At 47.3% G+C, this 27,930-nt stretch overlaps 1 protein-coding gene across 1 annotated transcript; it reads right to left on the reverse strand.

Annotated features, from left to right (window-relative positions):
- Positions 1 to 72: 72 nt before the first annotated feature.
- On the reverse strand, positions 73 to 27,903 carry LOC147460606 (uncharacterized). The gene is made up of 2 exons (XM_086508095.1): positions 27,685 to 27,903; positions 73 to 522 (listed from the first exon to the last, which is right to left on the reverse strand). Exons 1-2 carry the CDS (start codon positions 27,807 to 27,809, stop codon positions 315 to 317), a joined length of 333 nt encoding a protein of 110 aa, XP_086364221.1. The 5' UTR covers positions 27,810 to 27,903; the 3' UTR covers positions 73 to 314.
- Positions 27,904 to 27,930: the final 27 nt, after the last annotated feature.

A 27,930-nucleotide genomic window follows, 5' to 3' on the forward strand; every position in this document is an offset into this window, starting at 1 on the left:
CACCGGCACTTTAGTGGCAAAAAAACACCTATCAATCTGTGAAAATGGGTATGTATGAAAATTTGAACCAAATTGTCACAAAAAGAAAATGCACATTTGAAGGTAATGGTTATAAGAACACTCTCTAAGCTACCATCGCCAGAGTTTCAGACATTGCTGACTCAAAAAATAAAGAGGAAATTGAGCTTGCAAGGGCAAAAGAGCAGCGAGGCATATGCAATACATCAACTTCTCATGTTCTCTTGAGCTGTACATACACAAAACATTTTTTTCTCTTGCCTGCACTTTGCCCAGAAGCATGCCACAATCAACACTCACTGATCAAACTTGTAATATTTATCAACTGCTACTAATACATCCCATGTGCAACACATTCCTTTGGGCAACACTGCCAAGTCGCCTGCACTTATTTCCACATGCTCTGACGATCCTTCCGGATAAACCTTCACCTTCCCCTTCACTAAGTAGCATGTCTCTGATGCATCGTACGTCCACGGAAACTTGCTCGGAGGACAGCCCCATCTGCACAAAAGGTGATTTGAAAAGGTCAGAAATGGCTTGGTGGGACGGAGTCCAACTGCAGCAGGTCTTTCATGACTGCTCTCGAAGAAGAAAGGAAAGAAAGAGGTAGCAAGTTCCCTCAAAGCTACCCCCCCCTGTCACAAACACGAAATTCTGTGATTGGAACAAGGGGAGCTGACTCCACAATTCATAATTTCATAGCAATGGAATGTTGTCTTGTCAAAGGTCGCAAAGTCTGTTGTCTAGAAATTGGCAGTCTCTGAGCTGATGGTCCAGAGAGAACTATTCTATTGTACTATATTACTAGCCTTATTCCTAGTTGCATAACCTTCATATGGGACTGCATTCACAACATGCATTCTGCCCGTACCGTACATGATAGCCTCGTTCAGAGGATATTCCATAATTTACAACAAATCACATGCCCAGCCATCTGGGAAGGGGAGGAAGGGTGCAGGGCCACCACTCTAGCTTCGAGTCAATTGGCTACCTTCCTACTCCAAGAAAGGTGACAGCAAGAGCTTCCAGCCACAAGATGCCCATGCCCACTAGGGCACCTCCTCCTAGCAATTGCGCTTCAAGAGATATTCCCTGTTACCACCGTGGGGCACTGACTACATGCAAGCTCACGAGCTCATGTCCAGAGGGGTATGAGTAGCGCACTATGAATCAGTAGTAGTAAAGTCTGAGAGCACTTCATCAATTGCTGTGAAGAATAGAAGCACAAATAACTGAATTTGGGACACTTGAACTAATGATCACAAAAACTGAAAATAACTTAACTGCTTAGAGACAGAAATGTGAGAGAGAAGATGGTAGAGCCACAAATGCTCCTGAACATAGAGGATCGGTGGCCCTGAACGTGCCGCTGTCACACATGAACGGCGTCCATTCAGGGGTAGCTAGTGCTTACCTCCTGCTGATGAGCTTGGTACAGGCTTGCTAGCGAAGGAGAGACCTCCACATCATGCCATGATGGCTTTATCTATAATGTGTATTCTTTCTGCCACTTGAATGCCAACATGTTCTCCTCAACCTGAATTACGGGAGAAAAAACGTCTCGATACAAACATTCATTCAACATATGGTGGTGGCCTCTTTTTGAACAAACGCACAACTCAACAGAGCCATGTCTGCACCATAAGAGAGAAGAAGCATCTATGTCAAAAAAAAACTCACCCTCTATGTGTGTGTGTGTCTGAGAGAGAGAGAGAGAGAGAGAGAGAGAGAGAGAGAGAGAGAGAGGGGGGGGGGATTCCGGTACGTCCGTTGTCTCCTATAAATGCAGGAAACAAATGGCTGTTAGAGTCCTCCAAAATGGGTGAAATCCGAGCCTATTTATTGGAAGATTTTGAAGGTGCACGGAATGCTTGGGAGGTCAGGTGTAACAGACTTATACACCCCGAGTCAGGAATCTGTCACGACACACGAGAGAATCACTTAAAAACACTTCACAAACTTGTTCAAACTTCACTTAAGTCGACACGGCCCGACGTAGTTCCATGCCCAGAGATATTGGCCCCAAAATCTAGCGCCCCTTTTATGTATTTATTTTTATATTAACGCTTAAGCAAAGTTAGAAGGCCAAAGGGTCCTCTCTGCATTGTAGCTCGTCAGTCAGGAGTGGCCTTGGGTTTCAATTTAAAGGCCCCAAGGGCTCTACAAAAGCAGTACATGAAAAGCTTGAAACTCAAAAGCTCCAACGTCCAAAATCTAGCGCTAATGGCTGCCTGCACAGACATGGAGCCAGCACAGTGGATTATGTCATGGCACAACCGAGCCTCATCTCTAGTATTCAGGACCTCATGGTTGGACCCAGACCTGTTGGTGTGGCAGTGGATCATGCTCTTGTGTCGCTGACCATTTCTTTTTAGTTTAGTGTAGCACACAAGCTACGGGCAGCAACCCCTACTCGCTACACCTTCGCGTGCGAGACGGACTCTGTATACATAGATGGGATCTACAGACGCCTGTGCACAGAGGAGCCAGGGCGACCTCTGGAGGAGCTTACTACTATACTGACATAGACACTACATGATGCAGCAGCAAAGGCATACCCACATACCCAGCCTTAGCAGAGACGCCGTTCGGGGAGCATGCCCCAGAACCGTGCCATGTGTGAGGGCTTGCCTGATAATTGGAGCCTATCTACTATTGTACCTATCTTCAAGTCGGGAGACCCTATGGAGCCTGGGAACTATCGCACTATCATGATTGGACACACATTGGCACGGTTGTACGCATCTATTCTTGAGCAGTAGTTGAGTAGATGGGCAGAGAGGGAGGGGATACGCGCAGCCGGGCAGGCAGGTTTCAGGAGGGGCTTTTCTACTCTTGACCATATCTTGACACTCAGAGCCATCATTGAGGAGGGCAGATCGCGTGGGAGACGGATCTATTGTAGCTTTGTGGATTTCCGCAAAGCATTTGACACAGTGCCAAGAGCTAGATTGATGCAAAGATTACAACAGATGGGAGTACCCATATAGCTCATTTGGGGGTCATGGCATTATACAGGTCAGTAGTGGGGCATGTACGCACCCCAGAGGGTCTATCCACACCGGTTTACTCCACTATTGGGGTGAAGCAGGGCTGCCCGCTCTCTCCTACTCTATTTGGTATGTATGTAGATGAGGTTTCTGACTACATTGAGAGAGATGGTGATAGAGGTGCACAGTTGGCAGGGACATGGATCTCAATATTGTTATATGCTGATGATATTGTGTTGATCTCCGACTCTCCACAGGGGATGCAACGTCACTTGGATGCTTTGCATAGGTTTGCCCAGGAAAGTGGTTTGTCCGTCAACCTTGGTAAAACCAAGGTCATGGTATTTAATACCACCCCACAGTGGATCAGGAGGTCAGCGCCCGCCTTCACATACGGCCAGGAGAAGGTGGAGTATACAGATGCTTACACTTACCTTGGAGTGGTTTTTAGTGGGCCAGCATTTTCATTGAGGAGGGCAGCAGAGACTAGATTGATCAGAGCCCATGCAGCATTGGGTAGATTGGAAAGGATGTGTTCACAAGTTCAGTTTCAAGAGCCTCGGACGAAGCTCTGGCTCTTTGACACTTTGGTGGCTTCTGCATTGCTTTATGGAGCTGAGATTTGGGGACCTTCACTAAATCATCACGGGAGGACAGGCCGCAGTGATGGATGGGGGGACATGGAGAAGCCTCTGGTCTCTATGATCTCGCGGCTCATTAGAGCCAAGGATTCAGTACCACGTGCTATTGTACGAGCAGAGCTAGCTGCCCCCCCACTGGTGGTTGAGGCGCTCACCAGATCTGTCTCCTTCATACACCGCATGTGGGAACTTCCTAGAGACAGATATGCACGCCTTGCACTTGAGTCCTCTCGACAATTAGCCATGCAAGGAGATACAGCATGCTGGTATGGGGAGATGACATCATGGTTTCAAGCGCATGGGTTCAGCATAGACAGATTGCCTCCCTTCCAATACTCACTGCTGACTCTTACACAGTCCGAGATCACCATGCTCATTCGCTAGACACCAAGAGGACATGGATACAGCCAGCACAGGAGCTGGGCACGAAGATGGATTTCTACAGAGAGCATCTCCTCCAGCTTACAGAGGATGGTTTTGTGACGAGACCCAGATACATGGACACCCACTTGTCTCATGGGATATGATGTGCTATTGGCTAGATACGCACATTTTCAAACCAGCTGCGGATCGAGACTGGGAGATACAGCGGAGTACCAGCAGAGGCCTGGACATGCCCCCTGTGTGACATTGAACCTAAGACAGAGTTGCACTACACATGCCACTGCCCCGTCTACTACGAGATACGAGGCCGCTTCCATTGCTAGTTCAGAGAGGGCTTTGGACCATTATCTAGAGTCATGCGGTACGAGGATCGGAGATGCTTGGGTTTGTTTTTGCTCGAGCTGCGCAGACACAGAGAGAGCTTGATGAGAGGAGACGCTAGCCAGTTGCAGAGACAGATCACAGACTCCTTTAAAGCTGCCACTGGACACCCGAAGGAGTTACTACCACAGCAGAGCTCGTTGCTTTACACCAGAGACATACTGATCGACCGAGCGACTGAGCTGGGGAGATCCAGACGCCCATGACTGCGGAGGACTCCGCAACATCGATGGAGGCTGCATCAGAGGATTCGGGTCACATTGGCTTGACATGCACGACGCCCGATCAGACTACTGACCATGGAGGAGATTGATGAGATCCGCCAGCGACCGATGCTGGATCTCCTGTGATCTAGCTATCCCAGCTAGCTGTTTAGCTGCTTAGTCCACACCTAGCAGTTTAGGATTCCATAGTATTTTATTTTGTCATTTTGTCATTCTGTCATTTTGTCATCTTGTTACTCTGACTTTGTATCAGATCCACCACATTGTAACTTTCTGGTCTCATAGGTCACTCTGGCCTTTTGAAGACGTTAATATAACATTTCATTTCATTTCAGTTCTAAGTTAAACTTTTAAGTTTTGCCCTATTCTCAGTCCCTCACCCTAGTACCCTAGTACCCTACCCCACATTTGTGTCTTCGGTTCGATGGATCCACCTACCGAAGGGGAAGGGCCTGGTATAGACAGCTACACCACCCCAAAAAAAAAACAACGGCTACATTTCAACGGAGAAACAGAGACACTGTACTATCACCAGGATCCTTACGAGTTGGGAAAACCTCCAGGATACATGATGAGCTAATGATGGAGAAGGTCCAAGTGATGCTCAAATCAGAGCTAAACTATATGAGGGATGACATTAGGAAGGAAATGCACGCGAATGCTGAGAGCTACAGGAACTCCATGTATGGAGACATGATGAGAGATCTAAGGAGAGAGACCCGGGGGATACAGAATGAGGAAAATCACATCTTGAAAACGGAATTACGAAACCTAATCAAGGCCGAAGTAAATGTAACAGAATACGTTATGCAAAAGAAACTCGATGAGGCAGTAGCAAGTTTTGAAGCATGGAGAACAAATATGGAAAAGCACATGGGGGAAAAAGATGCAATAATCGAGGAGCTAAAAGGAGAACTCACGGCCTGCAAATCTGCAACTAAGGAGAAGGGAGAAGACCAACCTTCGGTACTGAAGGAGCTCGAGGACATGAAGGATCAGATGAAAGCTCTACGGGAAGGAGATGAACAGAAACCGAAAACGGCATCTTCATGGGCGGAACGTCTTTTTAAGACACAAGAAAATGAAGCAGAGAAATGGATTGAGGATGCGAAGAAAGGGAAGGCCCAGATGCCCGAGACCACACCTACCTCCACCATTATTAATATGACCATTGAGGAAGAGCAGAAAAGGAAGAATCGGGCTCTGCATGTGCGGGTCACAGGAGTCAAAGACAAAGAGAATGTAGATGAAGAAGTGAAGGAACTGCTACAACGCATGGGCATCACAGAGCCTACTCACACAAGTGCATGGAGAGTGGGCAAGAAAGGAATCGATGAGAAGGAAAACGTAAAGGATAGGGCACTTATTCTCCGCTTCCCGAATATAGAAATAAGGAAAGAATTTCTAAAGAAGAGGCCAACTCTTAAGAAAACCGGTATTTTCCTGGGAGATGACCTTACATTGGCACAAGTGGCACACATGCAAGAGTTGATGCCAGAGATCAAGGCAGCAAGAGGAAAGGGGAAAATCGCCTTTTATAGACGAGGGAAAGTAGTGGTTCTGGAAAAGCGCTCATTATGATGGTGCGAGACCTATGGGGCGACGCTCCGGATAGCGGTGTAGAATTGTAATGGATCATATATGCTAGATGTAGGTGCCTTTGAAGACAACTTTAGGGACAGAGACATAGTTTTCTACTTACAGACACACCAGATACCGAGACAGCTTATGCCACATGTGAAGGATTATTTATGGGAAACAGCTGGTCGACCAGACAAGAGATCTTTACGGGGTAGCCGGGGTTCAGGAGGAGTAGCAGTCTTATTTAAAGAGGAGCTGAAACCACTACTACAGATTATCAGGAAAGATGAACAAGCAAGGTATATGTGGGTGAGAATGAGAGCCGAGACAGGTAGATTTCTTTATATCGCTATATGCTACTTCCCTCCAAGTACATCAGTCTACTCCTCACCTAAAGGAGAGTCCCCTTTTTGCATATTGAATAATGACATATGGGAGTTCTCTAGAGATGGAGACATCGTTCTCTTAGGAGACTTTAATGCCAGAACGGCCAACTCTCAAGCAGTATTCTATGATACTTCTGAGGAAATGCTCAGAGAAGTGGATTTATCACAGAGGGGGCTCACTAGAAACTCAAAGGATAAAGAACACACTGAATATGGGAGACATCTCATGGAGATGGCAACTATGCATGGTTTGGCCATACTTAATGGTCTAGAGAATTTCCCTTTATCTGGGGGATTCACATGCTTCCCGCACAGGTATGGGGCCAGTACGGTGCATTATGTCATGACTTCACCAAGCTTTATTTCTAGTATTGAGGACTTTAAGGTGGGACCCAGACCGGTTGGGATTGCAGTGGATCATGCTCTCTTGACCCTATCAATCTCCTTCCAATACAATGCCTCTCAAGCACAAAGGAAGAAGACACACACAAGATATACTCACGCCAGAGACTGATTCAGTCTATGTGAAAAAGATCTATAATAGGATGTGGGCAGCCGAGCCAGTATATACTGTAGAGGAGATTACTTCTCAGTTAACAGAGATACTACATGGAGCAGCACAAGAGGCACACCCACATACTCAACCTGATCAGAAGAGAGGATATGGGAACATGCCTCAAAACAGTTGGTATGACGAGGAATGCAGAGAGACGAGAACCCAGGTCCAGAAAGAGCTTACACTTGGGATCATCACATATAAGCAATCTCGGATTGCTCTTTGGCGTATAGTACGTCGCAAGAAAAGGGCATTCTTAGCCAAACTGGAGAAGGATTTATATCAGCTCTTCTCGAGTCAGGACTCACATGACGCCTGGCGTTTATTTCACGAGCACTCACCGCCTCCGACGATTACTTCTCCTGAGATTTGGGGTCAATATGTAACATCATTATATATGGTATCTGGACAGCCTCCATTACCAGATCTGCTAGAGCCATGCCCTGCTACTAGTACTTTCTTTACTACGGAAATGGTGAAAAAAGCCATTGATAAGATGAAGACAAGAAGAGCATATGATCATGATGGTTTAGTAGCAGAAAACCTGATCCATGCCAGGGATCTACTTTCAGAAGTCCTTGCTCGTCTGTTTAATCGGGTCATGTGTGAAGGATTACCTGAATCTTGGAAATTATCTACTATCGTACCTATTTTCAAATCAGGGGATCCTATGATACCCGGGAACTACCGTACCATTATGGTAGGTCACACATTGACCCGACTGTACGCATCCATTCTTGAACAAAAATTGAGTAGATGGGCAAAGAATGAGGGCATATGGGCAACGGGACAAGCTGGATTCAGGAGGGGTTATTCCACTTTAGATCATATTCTTACGCTCAGAGCCATTATTGAGGAAGGAAGAGCAAGCGGGAGAAGGATGTATTGTTGCTTTGTGGATTTTCGGAAAGCTTTTGATACAGTACCAAGGGCCACATTGATGCGCACGATGCAAGAGTTAGGGGTCCCCAAAGAGATTATTTGGGGGATCATGGCCTTATACGGGTCGGTAACTGGTTATGTACGTACTCCAGAAGGGGATTCCGACATTGTTCATTCCACCGTTGGAGTAAAGCAGGGATGCCCACTGTCCCCTACTTTATTTGGTATGTACATAGATGAGGTATCAGATTACATTGATAGAGAGGGTGACAGAGGTGCTCAACTTGCAGGGTCATGGATCCCTTTGTTGTTGTATGCAGATGATATTGTATTGATAGCAGAATCACCAGATGGAATGCAGAGGTAGCTAGATGCATTACATAAATTCGCGGAGGGCAACGGATTGTCGGTAAATTTGGGTAAAACCAAAGTTATGGTGTTTAGCACCACACCACAGTGGGTTAGGAGATCGGCACCTACATTTGCATATGGCCAGGATACAGTAGAGTACACAGATGCATACACATACCTTGGTGTGGTATTTACAGGACCGAAGTTTACTCTTAAGAAAGCTGCGGATGCTAGATTGTCCAGAGCCTCTGCAGCCTTGGGAGGGTTGGAGAGGATGTGTTCACAAGTGCAGTTTCAGGAACCATGAACAAAACTTTGGCTCTTTGATACTGTGGCGGCTTCGGCTATGCTGTATGGGGTCCAGATTTGGGGACCATCTGTGGATCAGGATAATTGGAAGTCAATGGAGAGACCTTTGGTATCTATGATTTCCCGAATGATTAGAGCCAAGGCCTCCGTACCACACGCGATTACCCGAGCGGAACTAGCTGCCCCTCCGATAGAAATTGAAGCTCTTACTAGATCAGTGTCCTTTATACATGGTTTATGGGATACAAATAATTGCCGATATACTAGACTGGCCCTCGAATCTTCTCGACAATTAGCAATGAAAGGGGATACATCATGCTGGTATTCGCAATTGTCCTCGTGGTTTCAGAGACACGGGTTCAGTATGGAAAGATTACCCCCCTTCCAATACTCTCTTGAGGCTCCATCACTGGAAATTACACGGACGGAGATTAATAAAATCATCCGTCAGGATCTTATACAGTTGGATACTAAGAGGACATGGGTAGACCCTACACAAGAATTGGGCACGAAGATGGCCGACTACAAAGAAAACTTCCTACAGCTATCTGAAGATGGATTTGTGATTTGCCCAAGCTACATTGATACCCACATGTCTCATGGTTTGAGATGTGCTATTGGTCAGATTCGTACATCCTCACACCAGCTGGAAATTGAATTTGGCAGATTTAGGGGAATCCCACCTGAGAGCAGAATTTGCAAGTTATGTGGAATGGAACCGGAGACAGAATTACACTACATATGCCATTGCACCGTATACTATGAGATACGTGGGCGTTTCCATTGCCTATTTAAAGAAGGCTTTGGACCTCTAGATAGAGTCATGCAATACCAAGATCAAAGATGCTTAGGCTTGTACCTACTGGAACTACATCGGCACAAGGATAATCTAATGAGAAGACAAAGAGCACTACAGCCTCAGAGGCAGATCACAGATTTCTTTGGATCGAGAGAAGCAGGAGTGGAAGGAGAAGCAAGAGGCCAGCAGCCAGCAGCCAGCACAAAGGAGTACCCACATTCATACCAAAGGCACCCTCATTGACAGGGCGATTGAGCTTAGGAAATCGAGACGACCACGACCGAGATGCAGAAGCACACTTCACCGGAGGAGACTACAACAAAGGATTAGAAGCATTCTAGCCAGACACCCAGAATGCTCCTAAGAAGTTTATTTAATACTTTGTATTTAGTTTTTCACATTTATTTTCACACTTTCACACTTTTCACACGTAGTACTTTAGTACTAAGGTACCCAGACATTGTAACAGATTCACCACTTTTGTATCAGTTTGGTCTCATAGGTCATTCTGGCCTTTTGAAGACGTTAATATTTCATTTCATTTCATCTCTCTCTCTCTCTGCACATGGATTGGCCATCTTGAACGGCCTACAGAGATTTCTTGCTGCAGGAGGTTTTACATGCTTCCCACACAGACATGGAGCCAGCACTGTGGACTATGTCATGGCACAGCCGAATCTCATCTCCAGTATCCAGGATCTCACAGTTGGGCCCAGACCGGTCGGGGTGGCAGTGGATCATGCTCTAGGGTCGATGACCATCTCCTTCCAGTTCAGTGTAGCACACAGGCCACGAGTAGCAGCCCCCACTCGCTACACATTCACACCGGAGACGGATTCTGTATACATGGACGGAATCTACAGACGCCTATGCACTGAGGACCCGAGGCGACCTCTGGAGGAGCTAACTACTATACTGACACAAACATTACATGAGGCAGCAGCAGAACCATACCCACACACCAAGCCTGAGCAGAGCCGCCGATCAGGGAGCATGCCTCAGAACAGCTGGTACGATGAGGAGTGCTGCCAGACTAGAGCCAGACTTCAGAAGGAGGTGCTGTTGGGGGACGTCACTCATAGACGGTCACAGATTGACTTCCGACGCCTTCGAGGCTCCACTATGCAGGGGTGGTGCAGATGTGTTGTGTACAACTCAAGATGATAGACTCTAGAAGACTGACCACACAAAAGTAGATGATCCCTATAAAACCCAAACAACTATGGATATATACAACCATAAAGAGCCACCAACGGCTCACAAATATCTAATCTAGCTAAGACTTTCCCAAAAATGTGGTCGTGGTGGTCTAGCCCCGCATCCGCTAGACCACCACCCGTATGCGAGCCACGTGTCACAGTCCAGGCAAAAGTCCGTCTAGTGTGGACTCAACCCAACTGCAACTAGCTGTCTGTCTAGTGCCTGCGACACTTTAGTCCTGCTACAGGTTACCCGCCACAAAACCACTCACCGTCCCGTTGAGAGTAACACTGCTGCAGAGAGAACCGAGAAGTCCCTATATGTACAAAAGAAAAATGAGCCACTGCTGCACCTGAAGTATCCACCTCTGGGGGAGGAGCTATCAAATCGATAGTGGGAGGCTGCTGCTGATGAGCTCTACTGCTTTGGACGAACTGGCTCCTGGTGACGAGAGTTGTCACCTGCTGCGCAACTGATGGAAGCACTTGACCTGCAGTGTACTCAAGGCGTCGACCAACACAGCCGTGTCGATGTGCACCAGCCAGGCAATGGCAAAGAATGCTGTGTCGACTGCATATTTGGTAGGGAAGCCGATGGCTGAAGCCCCTGAGGATAGTAGGTAAAGTGTTGAGGCTGGCCGTATCCGACAGAAGTGTGTGTAGAGGGTCCCATGAAATGGACAAAGCTACCTGACTGTACATACTCAACAGGAGTCTGTACCTGTATCCCCTGCCCTGTCCAGCCATAACCCCTACTCACTGGAGCCCGAAATCCCTTATCATTGTGTAGAAGCACTTCCCGAAGTCCCTGCATCTGAGGTCGGAGGTCGTCGATGATTTTAGACTTTTCTTGCAATGCTTGTCACAAAGAAAAAATAGTGGCGTCTCTATTCGCAATCGCGCTCTCTGCGACACGCAGAGTCCTCCATAGTTGCGTATGTAGTAGAGTGGCGCTGGTGAGTAGCTGCCAACAGTTCTGCCCCAAGCTCAATGGTACAATGGCTTGCCTGGACTTCTGCAATATATCCTCAAATAGCCGAAAAAGTGATGTACAGTCCGAAACTGTGAAAGATCCCGCAACAGTGTCAGGTGGGAGAGGGCTGGCAAGTGGCACTGCTGGTGGTGGACTGGGAGCATGCCTCTCTGGTGGAGTAGAGACAGGTGGAGTGGCTGCAACAAGGATAGGTATAGGAGAAGAGGCAAGTGCAAGCGGGGCTTGGGAGCTAGTCACTGTGGTAGGAGTGAAAATAGCAGAAGTAGAGAGAGGGACACACTGTAGAAGCCACAACTGAAACATGCATAGTGTGATTCGAAACACCCGAGCATACCCCATAACAAGTAGCGTAAGTATACAGGGGCGCTGTACGGAGTGCTTCACCCAAAGCTGCTGGCTTTCAGATACTGGCAGCGATGTTAGAGATTCTATTGTGTCCTTCACCACTCGAGCCCTCTTCTTCTTCTTCTTCTCAGGTAAACTTGTTGTATGGGCAATAGATTTCCCTTTTGCTTTGGAGTGCATACTCTGCATCTCGGCATCCACATCCACAAGGCTTACATGTATGTTAATAATCCAGCCAACAAAGGAGCTGCAAAGCATTGAAAGATAGACTGTACCGACTGCACCTGGGCTCGAAACCTCTTAGCCCGGGACTGTAAAGATGTGTAAAGAATCTGATGGAAACCACACAGAATAGTGTGGATGAGACAATAGAGGCCGTCGCAGTGAGAGAACAGCGTAAGTACATGTCATTTTCCTTTACTTTGGTATCTCTGACCAGAAAGTAATACTTGTGAGAGTGCACGTATACAGAAGAGACAGAGAGAGAGAGAGAGAGAGAGAGAGAGAGAGAGAGAGAGAGAGAGATGAAATGAAATGAAATGTTATATTAATGTCTTCAAAAGGCCAGAGTGACCTATGAGACCAAACTGATACAAAAGTGGTGAGTCTGTTACAATGTCTGAAAAGTGTGAAAATGTGAAAATAAATAAGAAAAACTAAATACAAGGTATTAGATAAACTTCTTAGGAGCATTCTAGGTGTCTGGCTAGAATGCTTCTAATCCTTTGTTGTAGTCTCCTCCGGTGAAGTGTGCTTCTGCATCTCGGTCGTGGTCGTCTCGATTTCCTAAGCTCAATGCCCTGTCAATGAGGGTGCCTTTGGTATGAATGTGGGTACTCCTTTGTGCTCGTTGCTGGCCTCTCGCTTCTCCTTCCATTCCTGCTTCTCTCGATCCGAAGAAATCTGTGATCTGCCTCTGAGGCTGTAGTGCTCTTTGTCTTCTCATTAGATTATCCCTGTGCCGATGTAGTTCCAGTAGGTACATGCCTAAGCACCTTTGATCTTGGTATTGCATGACTCTATCTAGAGGTCCAAAGCCTTCTTTAAACAGGAAATGCAAACGCCCACGTATCTCATAGTATACGGTGCAGTGGCATCTGTAGTGTAATTCTGTCTCCGGCTCCATTCCGCATAACTTGCAAATTCTGCTCTGAAGTGGGATTCCCCTAAATCTCCCAAATTCAATTTCCAACTGGTGTGAGGATGTACGAATCTGACCAATAGCACATCTCAAACCATGAGACAGGTGGGTATCCATGTAGCTCGAGCGAATCACAAAGCCATCTTCAGATAGCTGTAGGAAGTTTTCTTTGTAGTCGGCCATCTTCGTGCCCAATTCTTGTGTAGGGTCTACCCATGTCCTCTTAGTGTCCAACTGTATAAGATCCTGGCGGATGATTTTATTAATCTCCGTTCGTGTGATTGCCAGTGATGGAGCCTCAAGAGAGTATTGGAAGGGGGGTAATCTTTCAATACTGAACCCGTGTCTGTGAAACCACGAGGACAGTTGCGCATACCAACATGATGTATCTCCTTTCATTGCTAATTGTCGAGAGGATTCGAGGGCCAATCTAGTATATCGGCAATTATTTCTATCCCATAAACCATGTATAAAGGACAATGATCTGGTAAGAGCTTCAATTTCTATTGGAGGGGCAGCTAGTTCTACTCGGCTAATCGCGTGCGGTACGGAGGCCTTGGCTCTAATCATTCGGGAAATCATAGATACCAAAGGTCTCTCCATTGACTTCCAATTATCCTGATCCACAGATGGTCCCCAAATCTGGACCCCATACAGCATAGCCGAAGCCGCCACAGTATCAAAGAGCCAAAGTTTTGTTCATGGTTCCTGAAACTGCACTTGTGAACACATCCTCTCCAACCCTCCCAAGGCTGCAGAGGCTCTGGACAATCTAGCATCCGCAGCTTTCTTAAGAGTAAACTTCGGTCCTGTAAATACCACACCAAGGTATGTGTATGCATCTGTGTACTCTATTGTATCCTGGCCATATGCAAATGTAGGTGCCGATCTCCTAACCCACTGTGGTGTGGTGCTAAACACCATAACTTTGGTTTTACCCAAATTTACCGACAGTCCGCTGCCCTCCGCGAATTTATGTAATGCATCTAACTGCCTCTGCATTCCATTTGGTGATTCTGCTATCAATACAATATCATCTGCATACAACAACAAAGGGATCCATGACCCTGCAAGTTGAGCACCTCTGTCACCCTCTCTATCAATGTAATCTGATACCTCATCTATATACATACCAAATAAAGTAGGGGACAGTGGGCATCCCTGCTTTACTCCAACGGTGGAATGAACAATGTCGGAATCCCCTTCTGGAGTACGTACATAACCAGTTACTGACCCGTATAAGGCCATGATCCCCCAGATAATCTCTTTGGGGACCCCTAAATCTTGCATTCTGCGCAGCAATCTGGCCCTTGGTACTGTATCAAAAGCTTTCCGAAAATCCACAAAGCAACAATACATCCTTCTCCCGCTTGCTCTTCCTTCCTCAATAATGGCTCTGAGCGTAAGAATGTGATCTAAAGTGGAATAACCCCTCCTGAATCCAGCTTGTCCTGTTGCCCTTATGCCCTCATTCTCTGCCCATCTACTCAATTTTTGTTCCAGAATGAATGCGTACAGTCGGGTCAATGTGTGACCCACCATAATGGTACGGTAGTTCCCGGGTATCATAGGATCCCCTGATTTGAAAATAGGTACGATAGTAGATAACTTCCAAGATTCAGGTAATCCTTCACACATGACCCGATTAAACAGACGAGCAAGGACTTCTGAAAGTAGATCCCTTGCATGGATCAGATGTTCTGCTACTAAACCCTCATGATCATATGCTCTTCTTGTCTTCATCTTATCAATGGCTTTTTCCACCATTTCGGCAGTAAAGAAAGTACTAGTAGCAGGGCGTGGCTCTAGAGGATCTGGTAATGGAGGCTGTCCAAATACCGTATATAATGATGTTACATATTGACCCCAAATCTCAGGAGAAGTAATTGTCGAAGGTGATGAGTGCTCGTGAAATAAACGCCAGGCCTCATGTCAGTCCTGACTCAAGAAGAGCTGATATAAATCCTTCTCCAGTTTGGCTAAAAATGCCCTTTTCTTGCGACGTACTATACGTCGAAGAGCAATCCGAGACTGCTTATATGTGATGATCCCAAGTGTAAGCTCTTTCTGGACCTGGGTTCTCGTCTCTCTGCATTCCTCGTCGTACCAACTGTTTTGAGGCATGTTCCCAGATCCTCTCTTCTGATCAGGCTGAGTATGTGGGTATGCCTCTTGTGCTGCTCCATGTAGTATCTCTGTTAGTTGAGAGGTAATCTCCTCTACAGTATATACTGGCTCGGCTGCCCACATCCTATCATAGATCTGTTCCACATAGACTGAATCAGTCTCTGGCGTGAAAGTATATCTTGTGTGTGTCTTCTTCCTTTGGACTTGAGAGGCATTGTATTGGAAGGAGATTGATAAGGTCAAGAGAGCATGATCCACTGCAATCCCAACCGGTCTGGGTCCCACCTTAAAGTCGTCGATACTAGAAATAAAGCTTGGTGTGGTCATGACATAATCCACTGTACTGGCCCCATGTCTATGCGGGAAGCATGTGAATCCCCCATATAAAGGGAAATTCTCTAGACCATTAAGTATGGCCAAGTTGCCATCTCCATGAGATGTCTCCCATATTCAGTGTGTTCTTTATCCTGTGAATTTCTAGTAAGCCCCTCCTGTGATAAATCCACTTCTCTCAGCATTTCCTCAGAAGTATCATAGAATACTGCTTGAGAGTTGGCCGTTCTGGCATTAAAGTCTCCTAAGAGAACGATGTCTCCATCTCTAGAGAACTCCCATATGTCATTATTCAATATGCAAAAAGGGGACTCTCCTTTAGGTGAGGAGTAGACTGATGTACTTGGAGGGAAGTAGCATATAGCGATATATAGAAATCTACCTATCTCGGCTCTCATTCTCACCCACATATACCTTGCTTGTTCATCTTTCCTGATAATCTGTAGTAGTGGTCTCAGCTCCTCTTTAAATAAGACTGCTACTCCTCCTGAACCCCGGCTACCTCGTAGAGATCTCTTGTCTGATCAACCAGCTGTTTCCCATAAATACCCCTTCACATGTGGCATAAGTTGTCCCGGTATCTGGTGTGTCTCTGAGTAGAAAACTATGTCTCTGTCCCTAAAGCTGTCTTCAAAGGCACCTACATCTAGCATATATGATCCATTACAATTCCACGCCGCTATCTGGAGCGTCGCTCCATAGGTCTCACACCGTCATGATGAGTGCTTTTCCAAAACCACTACTTTCCCTCCTCTATAAAAGGCGATTTTCCCCTTTTCTCTTGCTGCCCTGATCTCTGGCATCAACTCTTGCATGTGTGCCACTTGTGCCAATGTAAGGTCATCTCCCAGGAAAATACCGATTTTCTTAAGAGTTGGCCTCTTCTTTAGAAATTCTTTCCTTATTTCTATATTAGGGAAGCGGAGAATAAGTGCCCTATCCTTTACGTTTCCCTTCTCGTCGATTCCTTTCTTGCCCACTCTCCATGCACTTGTGTGAGTAGGCTCTGTGATGCCCATGCGTTGTAGCAGTTCCCTCACTTCTTCATCTACATTCTCTTTGTCTTTGACTCTTGTGACCCGCACATGCAGAGCCCGATTCTTCCTTTTCTGCTCTTCCTCAATGGTCATATTAATAATGGTGGAGGTAGGTGTCGTCTCAGGCATCTGGGCCTTCCCTTTCTTCGCATCCTCAATCCATTTCTCTCCTTCATCAACCTTTTCTTGTGTCTTAACAAGACGTTCCTCCAGGAAGATGCCGTTTTCGATTTCTGTTCATCTCCTTCCCGTAGAGCTTTCATCTGATCCTTCATGTTCTCGAGCTCCTTCAGCACCGAAGGTTGGTCGTCTCGCTTCTTCTTAGTTGCAGATTTGCAAGCCGCAAGTTCTCCTTTAAGCTCCTCGATTATTGCATCTTTTTCCCCCATGTGCTTTTCCATATTTGTTTTCCATGCTTCAAAACTTGCTACTGCCTCATCGAGTTTCTTTTGCATAACGCATTCTGTTACATTTACTTCGGCCTTGATTAGGTTTCGTAATTCCGTTTTCACGGTCTGAATTTCCTCATTCTGTATCCCCCGGATCTCTCTCCTTAGTTCTCTCATCATGTCTCCATACATGGAGTTCTTGTAGCTCTCAGCGTTCGCGTGCATTTCCTTCCTGATGTCATCCCTCATATAGTTTAGCTCTGATTTGAGCATCACTTGGACCTTCTCCATCAGTAGCTCATCATGTATCCTGGAGGTTTTCCCGACTCGTAAGGATCATGGTGATACTACAGTATCTCTGTTTCTTCGTTTGAAAGTAGCCGTCTTTTTTTTTGGGGTGGTGTAGCTATCTACACCCGGGCCTTCCCCTTCGGTAGGCGGATCCATCGAACCCGAGCCACAAATGTGGGGTAGGGCACTAGGGAAAGCTTAAAAACTTTTAACCTTTAAAAGTTTATTTCAAAGCTTAAAGGCCTTTAAACTTTAAGGCTTAAAATCTCTTTTAACTTAAAATTTCCGTAAGGCTTAAAATGAAATAGCATAGGAGATATTGATTTCCTACGCGTAGAACAACTGGGGCGTGACTTCCTACGCGTATAACAACTGGGCGTGCGTAGGTTTGCCGGACGTGCTACGCGTAGAACATGCGGGACTCTCTCGCGTATGCCTCAGCAGGAGTACGCAGGGCAGTGCGTGCAGGTCTCAGGGCAACGCTGAGAGAGGCCCTGTCGTGCTTTGCTCTGCAGCCTCCGCCTCGTCCCGAATGCCCTCAGCCCTGCAATCGTTCCTCTGCGCGCTACTGGTTTTCAGTAGTGAGCAGCCCTGCGCATAAGCCTCTGCAGCCTGCGCATTCTCATGCAGTGCCCGCGATGCTCCTGTGTATGCTGCCTTTTGCCCTCAAATGTCTCTGCTGCCTCCTGCATACCCTGTTTCCAATCTCCAGAGAGAGAGAGAGAGAGAGAGAGAGAGGGCCACGATCTGCTCTCCTATATTCTGCTTTGTGAAGTTATGTACATTGTGGCGAGGAAATGAAATGAAATGAAATGTTATATTAACGTCTTCAAAAGGCCACAATGACCTATGAGACCCGAAAGTTACAAAGTGGTGGATCTGATACAAAGTCAGAGTAACAAAATAACCTAACGACAGTACAAAACAAAGATATATACTATGGGGTCCTAAGTTGGTCTATGTGAGTCAAGCAAAAAACTAAGCAGAATAATGGGCGGCTTGTTGGGATAGCTGAATCACAAGAGATCTAGCATCGGTCGTTGGCGAATCTCATCAATTTCCTCCATGGTAAGTAGTCTGACCGGGCGTCGTGTATGCCTGGCCAGCGTGCTCCGAATTTTCTGTCGTAGCCTTCGTCGATGCTGTGTAGTTCTTCGCAGTCACGGGCGCCTGGATTTTCCCAGTTCAATCGCTCGGTCAATCAGTGTGCCTCTGGTGTGAGACGGGGGGGAGCTCTGCTGTGGGAGTGGCTCTTGCGGTTGTCCTGTGTCTGCTCTGAAGAAGTCTATGATCCGTCTTTGAGACTGGCTAGCCTCGCCATTCATCAGGCTATCTCTATGTCTACGCAGCTCGAGCAAGAACAAACCAAAGCATCTCTGATCTTCGTATCCCATGACTCTTGAGAGCGGTCCAAAACCCTCTCTGAACAAGCAATGGAAGCGGCCTCGTATCTCGTAGTAGACGGGGCAGCGGCATGTATAGTGTAGCTCTGTCTCAGGTTCCATGTTACATAAGGGGCATGTCCTGTCCTCTGCTGGTACTCCGCTGTATCTCCCAGTCTCAATCCGCAACTGGTGAGAAGATGTAACTTGCCGATAGCACATCGTATCCCATGAGACAAGTGGGTATCCATGTATCTGGGTCTCGCCACAAAACCATCTTCCGTAAGCTGGAGGAGGTGGTCTCTGTAGAAAGCCATCTTCGTGCCCAATTCCTGTGCTGGTTGTATCCATGTCCTCCTGGTGTCTAGCTGGGTCAGGTCTTGGCGGATGAGCTTGGTGATCTCTGACTGTGTAAGAGTGAGAGATGGTGCATCCAATGAGTATTGGAATGGTGGAAGCCTGTCTATGCTGAACCCATGTGCCTGAAACCATGATGTCATCTCCCCATACCAGCATGTTGTGTCTCCTTGTATGGCTAGCTATCGAGAGGATTCAAGTACTATGCGAGCATATCTGTCTCTAGGAAGTGTCCATGTGCGGTTTATGAAGGAGACTGATCTGGTGAGTGCCTCCACCACAAGTGGGGGGGCCGATGGCTCTGCTCGGATAATGGCCCGTGGTACTGATGCCTTGGCTGTACTGAGCCGCGAGATCATAGAGACGAGAGGTTTCTCCATGTTCCCCCATCCGTCTGAGCGACCCGGCCTCTCGAGGTGATCCAGTGAAGGTCCCCATATCTCGGTTCCATAAGCAGTGCTGAAGCCACCAAGGTGTCATAGAGCCAGAGCTTCGTCCGGGGCTCCTGAAACTGAACCTGCGAACACATCCTCTCCAATCTACCCAATGCTGCGTGGGCTCTAGTAAGTCTGGTCTCTGCTGCTCTTCTGAGTGAGAATGTAGGTCCGCTAAAAACCACTCCAAGGTAAGTGTAAGCGTCTGTGTACTCCACCGTCTCCTGGCCGTATGTGAATGTAGGTGCTAACCTCCTGATCCACTGTGGGGTGGTATTAAACACCATAACCTTGGTTTTACCCACGTTGACAGACAAACCACTTTCGTGGGCAAACGTATGCAAAGCATCCAATTGACGTTGCATTCCATCTGGGGATTCGGAGATCAACACTATGTCATCAGCATATAACAAAAGTGGAATCCATGTCCCTGCCAACTGAGCACCTTTATCCCCATCGTTGTCAATGTAATCAGAAACCTCATCCACATACATACCGAAAAGAGTAGGAGAGAGCGGGCAGCTCTGCTTCACCCCAATAGTGGAGTGAACCGGTGTAGAAAGTCCCTTCGGGGTGCGTACATGCCCTACTATTGATCTGTACAATGCCATGACCCTCCAAATGAGTTCTGTGGGTACTCCCATTTCCTGTAGTCTGCGCATCAGTCTAGCTCTAGGGACCGTGTCGAAAGCTTTGCGAAAGTCCACAAAGCTACAATAGATCCGTCTCCCATGAGATCTGCCTTCCTCGATGATGGCCCTGAGTGTTAGGATATGGTCAAGAGTAGAGAAGCCTCTCCTGAATCCTGCCTGCCCAGTTGCACGTATCCCTTCCCTCTCTACCCATCTACTCAGCTGTTGCTCCAGAATGGATGCATACAACCGTGCCAGTGTGTGCCCAATCATAATAGTGCGATAATTCCCAGGCTCCATGGGGTCTCCTGATTTGAAGATAGGTATGATCGTAGATAGGCTCCAAGAGTCTGGTAGGCCCTCACACATGGCCCGGTTAAACATAACTGCTAGAAGCTCTGCTAGTAGGTCTTTAGCATGCATGAAATGCTCAGCGACTAGGCCATCATGATCATATGCTCTCCCAGTCTTCATCCGGTCAATAGCTTTCTTCACCATCTCAGCGGTGAAAAAGACACATGCATGTGGGCATGGATCGGGGGGATTGGGGAGGGCCGGCTGTCCATGTACTGTGTACAAAGATGATGCGTACTGCCCCCAGGTCTCTGTGGAGGAAATAGCAGAGGGGAGGGGGGGGGGGGGGGGGGGGGGGGGGGGGGGGGGGGGGGGGGGGGGGGGGGGGGGACTCCTCATGAAAGAGCCGCCACGCCTCACGCGAGTCCTGACTCAAGAAGAGGAGAGAGAGAGAGAGAGAGAGAGAGAGAGAGAGAGAGAGAGAGAGAGAGAGAGAGAGAGAGAGTAGACACAAACGCCAGAGATGGTGAAGAGGGGGCGATCAGTCCCCCCATGACTACCAGAGCAGAAGACCCAATACGATCAGATGTGTGATCTCTATGAGATGAGAGATGTGGAAGTGGGTACCCCCCTGGCCCTATAAATAGGTGCCCAAGGGGAGGTAGGGCAAGGCCTGATAAAAATGACCACAATCCAGCAAAAAAATGATATATGGAAATATATGAGGGCGCCCAAAAATGATATATGGAAATATATAAGGGCGCCCAGACAATGTGGACGGCTGGCCCCAAACTCGGGTGGCCGGACCAGGTACAACCTAGACTATGGGTGGCCAGCCCGGAGACATACCAGCCGTACAAGTATGCCCTAGACCTATGAAGCAGCAGAGTGTTGTAAGTCTAACACCCCCTCTCAGCACCTGATGCTGAACAAACCGCGTGAAACCGAAGATGTGAGGCAAATAACGAAGATGTCTACTGCGATGTCCACTGAAAGACAACACACCGGCGAACTCCGTGAGTGCAGCAGCAATCTGGGGTGTCACAACCACCAAGAAATCTCCATGGTAAAGTGCCATAACGAGCAGTGTAGCAAACTGCTGTACTCCGCTGATACAATGTGAAGGTACTGTGTGAAGGTCCCGAACTAAGTGTGAAAACAACTCCTTGTCATAAAAGAGGTGCCAATAGACCTGCAAGTGTCCTGTCCAATACGATCTGTGGTGGCTGTAGTCAAACCGTTTGGAGAAAATGGAGAAGCCCAGCCGTCATGAGAATGCACGGAAGCCTGTCAATGCATAAACCTGCAACCAAGTGTGGCCAGCTCGCTAAGCTGTGTAAAACTCCAGGAAAGCCAGATGCATGATCTGCGCCGTAAACGTCCTCCGAATCAAGGAAAGCCAAACTAAACAGTCTGCACTGTAGAAGCTATCGTAAGCTGCAACAATCACCGAGAGACCGCACGGACCACCACCGGATGGTGTCCTGTCAGTAGGTAGAGTAATCCAAGATGAGGGGAAAGCCATACTCAATAGTCTGCATTGTGAAGGACTCTGGGTCAGGCGCTAAACCTTTGGCAGACACCACATGGCCTATGAGTGTGCCCTCACTGACCAAAAAATGACATTTGTTAGGATTGAGCTTTAGACGTGCCTCTTTGCACCTGAGGAAGAAAGCAGAGAGCTGAGCGAGGTGCTCTTCTAGATTTTCCATTGGGGTTGAACATTGAGCACCTGAGAAGGTCGAAAAATCGTGATGCGAAGATGATCCGTAAGTAAAGGACAGAATATGAGATATACTACTCGATTGAAGGAAGGTGGAGTGTTTTTCAACCCAAACGACATTCTAGTGTAGATAAAAATACCCCAGGGAGTCACGAAGGCCGTTTTAATTTGATCACCTGGATGGATGCCCAACAGATTGTATCCACTGAACCCATCCATGAAACTGTACAATACATGCCCTGCTACATCTTCTAGCACTCGCTCAGTGAAAGATGTGGGAAAACCATGTGGGATAGTTACCTTGTACAAAGCGCGATAATCGACGCACACACGGATTTTATTAGACTGCTTCTTAGGCGCTATCACCATGGGCGATAACCACTCAGAGTGTTCCACATGCATTTTTTTGAGCTCTGACTTGACACCCTCTGCATACTTTGGGTTGAGCTTGTAAGCTCGGCCTCTGACAGGCTTAGCCCCTTCAACCAGAGGGATAGTGTGGACACCCAATTCTGGTGGGATCCCTTCCAAATCCTTGTAGGACCAAGCAAAAACATCTTTAAAAGAGTATATGAAAGAAACTACCTGATCAAGTAATGCAGGATGCTCCCATAACCAAGCTGCTAAGAGGACGTGTTGAGGATTGTCAGGGTCGCCCAGGTTGACTTCTTTGACCGGGTCAGGAGGTGTAACTGGGGAGGGTGCTTCGGAAGAAGAAAAGTGAGCTGCCTCTTGGAGCTTCAAGACATCATGGGCTCGTGTTTGATCGATCGGAAACTCTGCATACTCCTCTTGTAACCATCGTGGTGGAAGCTCCTCGAAGGGTAAGTCTTTAGACACAGACATAGCAGAGTGCTTTTGACTGGGCGGGACGTCAGACCCAAGAGATGTTAGAGGAAGAGGTGGAACATTAGCGATCTCATGCAGAGGAGATTTCTTCCCCCTTTGGTGATGTGTTATAGGTTCACCAAGGCCAACGGCTTCCATCAGAGGAACACTTGAATCATGGGCATCAGGGACTAACACATTTACTTCCTCGACTGGCACACTTTCTGTTGTAAGGCTTGGAACACTGGTGTCAACCTGAGGAGCTAGGAGAGAGAGTGTTACAGACACAGGTGAGGCTTGAATAGAGACCACATAGCATTGCATCGATGTGGTAGCCTCCAACCACTGGAGCAGGTCTTCGTCAGACCCGTCAAGTGGGATGGGCTGCTCAGGTTCGAGGTTGGACTGTACTGACAGAGCTGTGATGAACCACTGGGTCCATCCCTCCTTCGAGTCAAATTGGTTGCATGGGGAATCTAGGAGTATGTATCTACATGGCGTCGTTTCCACAATCATGAAGTGCCTTAGTATGCCGCAACCAAGGTCTACCAATAAGCAAAGGAAATCCTCCCTCCACCTGGGGAAGACTGACCACCACAAAATCCAAGCTAAATGTGAAGTCTTGTACCTTCAGAGGCACCTTATCTATTATGCCCACTGGATAGACTGTCCTCTGGTCCGCCAATGTAACAGTGAACGGAGCAGGGCCGGTAGGCTGCAGACCTAAAGCCAACATAGTAAATTCTCGCATCAGATTGATTCCAAATCCACCATCCACTATGACACCTGAGAAATGATGCCCAAGAATAGACACAGTGAGACGAGGACTTTTGTAGTCGCTGAGGGGAGCAGCTGGATAAGAAATCATGTAGGACTCCAAGCTCTCTGTGCCCGTGTGAGTACACTGGCCAGCACTTCAACCTGCTTCAACCCATCTCAAGAGGCAACTGCAAGAGTGGAAGGCGGGGCCTGACTGTGATGAGGTTAACCTTTGGGAATGTAAACTCCTGCTGGTTCTAGCTTGTGCTTGCAGATGTGGATGCACGTTGTTTTGGGCAGTCCTTACTATAGTGATCCTTAGCTTCAGGGCAGTGTCGGCAAGGAGGGGACCCTTCTGGCAAAGGACATTTGCTCTGATAATGTCCATACTCTCCACACCTATAGTACAAAATTGGCCTATTTGAGGGGCGAGGTGGTCTCAGCCCTTGCTGCATGGGGCCGGATGCTGACGTGTAGAAGCTTTGGGGAACTGAAGGAGTACTAGCATGATAAAAGCTGGGGGTTGCAAAGTTGTTGTGCATACCTTGCATATGAGGTGTTGTCAGCAGAGGTGGCATCGGGTTTTGATGGCCATAGGGTGCAACCATGTTGGATGCATGTGCTATCCCTTGTTGGAGAGGACCTAGTCTTTGTTGTATTTGCCGCAATCCCTTGATATAGTAGCAATCCTTGTCTTCATCCCCAGACTTTTCGCAGAAGTGGCAATAAGCCCGAAGAGGACAGTCTTGTGGAGGATGTCCTGAAGAGCGACACGAGCTGTACCATACCATAGCCTTAGTCTCCTGCTGAGACCGAAGCTCTTCTAGCTCTCTCTTGATTTGAACCAAAGCCTCAAGATGTGGTGGTTTCTCCTGTCTAAGAGAGATTGATTTCTCCTCTTGAAGAGCGCGTTGTAGTTTTAGGGCTTCAAGTTCCCTACGTAAAGAAGTCAATGGATCAGCAGGACTTTCCGAAAGCACAGGGAGGGCTTCTATGTGAGGGGAGTTGGTGAACAGCTTCCTAGCCCCCTCCATCCTAGTAGCAGCTGCGACAAACTCCTCCAGAGTGGCGTCTAGTCGGAGACTCTCTCGGAGTTTTTGCTGAGAAGTTCTGGGAAGAGCCTTCTCCACCCACTTCTTAAGCATAAATTCACCAGGTTGCTGGGGAAGCTTGGCAACCAAAGACTTGGTTTTAGTCATAAGTTCTGCAAAAGTCTCCTCTTGCTGGAGCATCATGTTGGCCAACTCATCCAAAACCTTTTCCTGGTAGTCACCTGGCCTGAATGCTGCACAGAATTGTTGTCTTAAAGCTGCCCAAGTTGCAAAATGGTTCTATGCAAACTGACTGTACCATTTGTCTGCTAAGCCATCTAAGGTAGATGGAAAGAGTACCAAATAAGCATCTTCTCTATTAAGACCACGACCCCTACAGAGAGATACAAACCTCCTTGCATGGTCGTCTACATCTTCTGAAGAGAGTCCCTTGAAGGTAGAAAACTTGATGTTTACCTTGGCCAAAACACTGGCCAACGCCTCCATGGCCTCTTGCTCAGGAGCCTGTTGCTCAATAGCCTGCTATAACAAAATAGGAGAGAGCTTTACTGGGGAAGGTGACCTGGAAGATGTGGAGCCGAATGGAGGAATGGGTGATGCCGTATGTGGAGGTATGGGTGATGAGGTTGATGGACTTCTACTCCGTACCAAGGGTCGTCTTCTATTGTAGTACTTTAGAGGACTCAGTAGTGCGCTTTGACGCTCTAAAGACCACCTTGTATGTGTCATGCAGCGACCACAGATCCAACCAAGCTTTGGGCAAGAAGACCTTTAATTGCTTTAACTGGCTGAAGATAGGCCTAGACCCTACTAGACCAGGCAAGTGACTAGACCCCAGGTTGGACCAGGGACAAGGAGGGCTTGACCAAGGATGAGGAGGGACTAGACCAGGGACGAGGAAGGACTAGACCAAGACGAGAGCTGGTTGGACCAGGGCGAGAGAAGACTAGCAGGCTACACAACGCAAGGCAAAGTAGGCGAAGCTAGGTAAAAACCAACTAGCTTCACGATTTGTACCCTCAACAGAGAGTGAGACTTCAGTTGAGGTCCCACCGTGATTGCCAAAAATGAGAGCACCTGTAGCGCGGATAGTGTGTCGTGCTCTCTACATTGGGTGCTCCTCAGTGCTATGTGCGTGACAATCTCACTCGAACAACTGAAAAGAAAGGAACAAAAGATAACAACTGATCACACAGAGACACAACAGACCAGAACATAGGACTCGACTATCCCAAAGAACTGATACAGACTCTGGCGTGGCAGCACACTCAGCTCCAACCCACAACTCATAGGTACAATGGGGGTGTCGAGGCTCAAATGTGCAGGGATGGTGTAGACGTGCTGTGTATAGACTCGCTACTCTAGATGACGACAATGGACCATATATGAAGAAGATAAATCATGACCCAACAGCTACTCCTCATGTGTACAACCATAAAGAGCCACCAACGGCTCATAAATGTCAGCCATCTAAATCTATCCCCAAACTGAGTGGTGGTGACCTGGCCACGATATCCACTAGACCACCATCCATATCCCTACTGCCACGTGTCACTGCCCAGCCCAAAGAGTCCGTCCAGTGTGAACTGGCCTAGACCAACTATACTAACTGTGTGTCCTGTGAAAGTGGCATTGTAGCCTGCTAAAGACGGTTTCACTATAAATACACCCGAGTAGAAATGCACTCTATTGCGGAAGATATACAATTCCTAGACAATGTAAAGAGCCCTAAACAAAAGTGAAAGCATATCCAATAGTCTCTAAAATAACCTTTGTATGTAAGCGTGAACCTCCCCCAAGTAAGACACCCAACATTCTGCAGCAGCCAACATATTTCATCCCACGCAGCATGCATACCTTGTCATATGTGGCAGATGATAGAATCAAATCAGTGTTTTAAAGCACAGGAACATGCCAAAGCAGCTCAGATCATGACACTCATCATTGGAAGACCTATTCACTTGCATTTTCTCTTCGATATTCCTGTAGTAATGCAGTGAAATTTAACTCAACATCGCCATCTCCTTAATAGAACTTCTCATACTTCAACTTATAACCTTAATGTAAGGTCATAAACATCTGATTTACACTACAAGATGAATAAAAGATAGGTCAATACTTTGTATAGCTTCTAACACACAAAAAGTGTGGACACTTAAAGGTTTATATTGCAAATAATACAGAAGATTAAAACAAGAAAAACCATCACCAATAATCATACCTTTCAAAGACACCTACCTGACAAGGTAAAGCACCTAGAAATACCCAAGCATTCTCACAGGCATAACAAGCTGCCTTGTTCACATGGCTCACCATACGCAAAAATGTGCAGAATACCAACAAAGTTGGGAGCTAGGGGAGCAGCTGATCTGCAGCATTCATTCCCTTGGCTTGCTGCAACGGAAACGACCACTGCAGCTGCTCCATGTACGCCTTCTCAGCCGGTCACCATGGGGTCACTGTATTGCAGGGAAAGGTCCTTGCATGACCTAGGTCCTTGAATGACCTTTCCCTACTGCTTGAAATGAGAAATGTTTGCAATGCGGACGCCCATTGGATAGCTCATAAACTGATCTAGTATCACTGTTATGAGCTGTACCTTGCACCAAATACAGAACTTAATCTGTCTGGTTGACATCCATGTCAAACCCTGGGAGTTTAAAAATAAAAAACCACATTGCGCATGCCTCCTATAGATGCAATAATCGTGCAGAAACCGTTTCGATGATCAAAGAATATGTGCTGACGACCACAATCTCTCTCTCTCTCTCTCTCTCTCTCTCTCTCTCTCTCTCTCTCTCTCTTCACACATACACACACATGCACATATATACATGGAAAAGAACACGGTAAAGGACTCACTTAGGCCAGGAGCGGATGCCCAATTCTGCAATGCGAGCATCGTCGATGGAGCGCTCAACGACGATACCAAGCAGGTTATCGGCGGAAGAGGTGGCACTGTGTGTGCCCGCATGGGAAGCCTCCATGGATGGCCAGCAAGAGCTAGTCCGGACTCCAAACTCAAAAGTTCAAACTACAGAAGGAGAAAGTGAACCAGTCAACTGCCACTTCAACCGTTTTAAAGAAATCAAGAGCTACCTCAGCCAT

The sequence above is a fragment of the Adiantum capillus-veneris genome, chromosome 3 (genome assembly GCF_014529385.1).
Source record: "Adiantum capillus-veneris isolate H3 chromosome 3, ASM1452938v2, whole genome shotgun sequence".
NCBI classification, from domain to species: Eukaryota; Viridiplantae; Streptophyta; class Polypodiopsida; order Polypodiales; family Pteridaceae; genus Adiantum; species Adiantum capillus-veneris.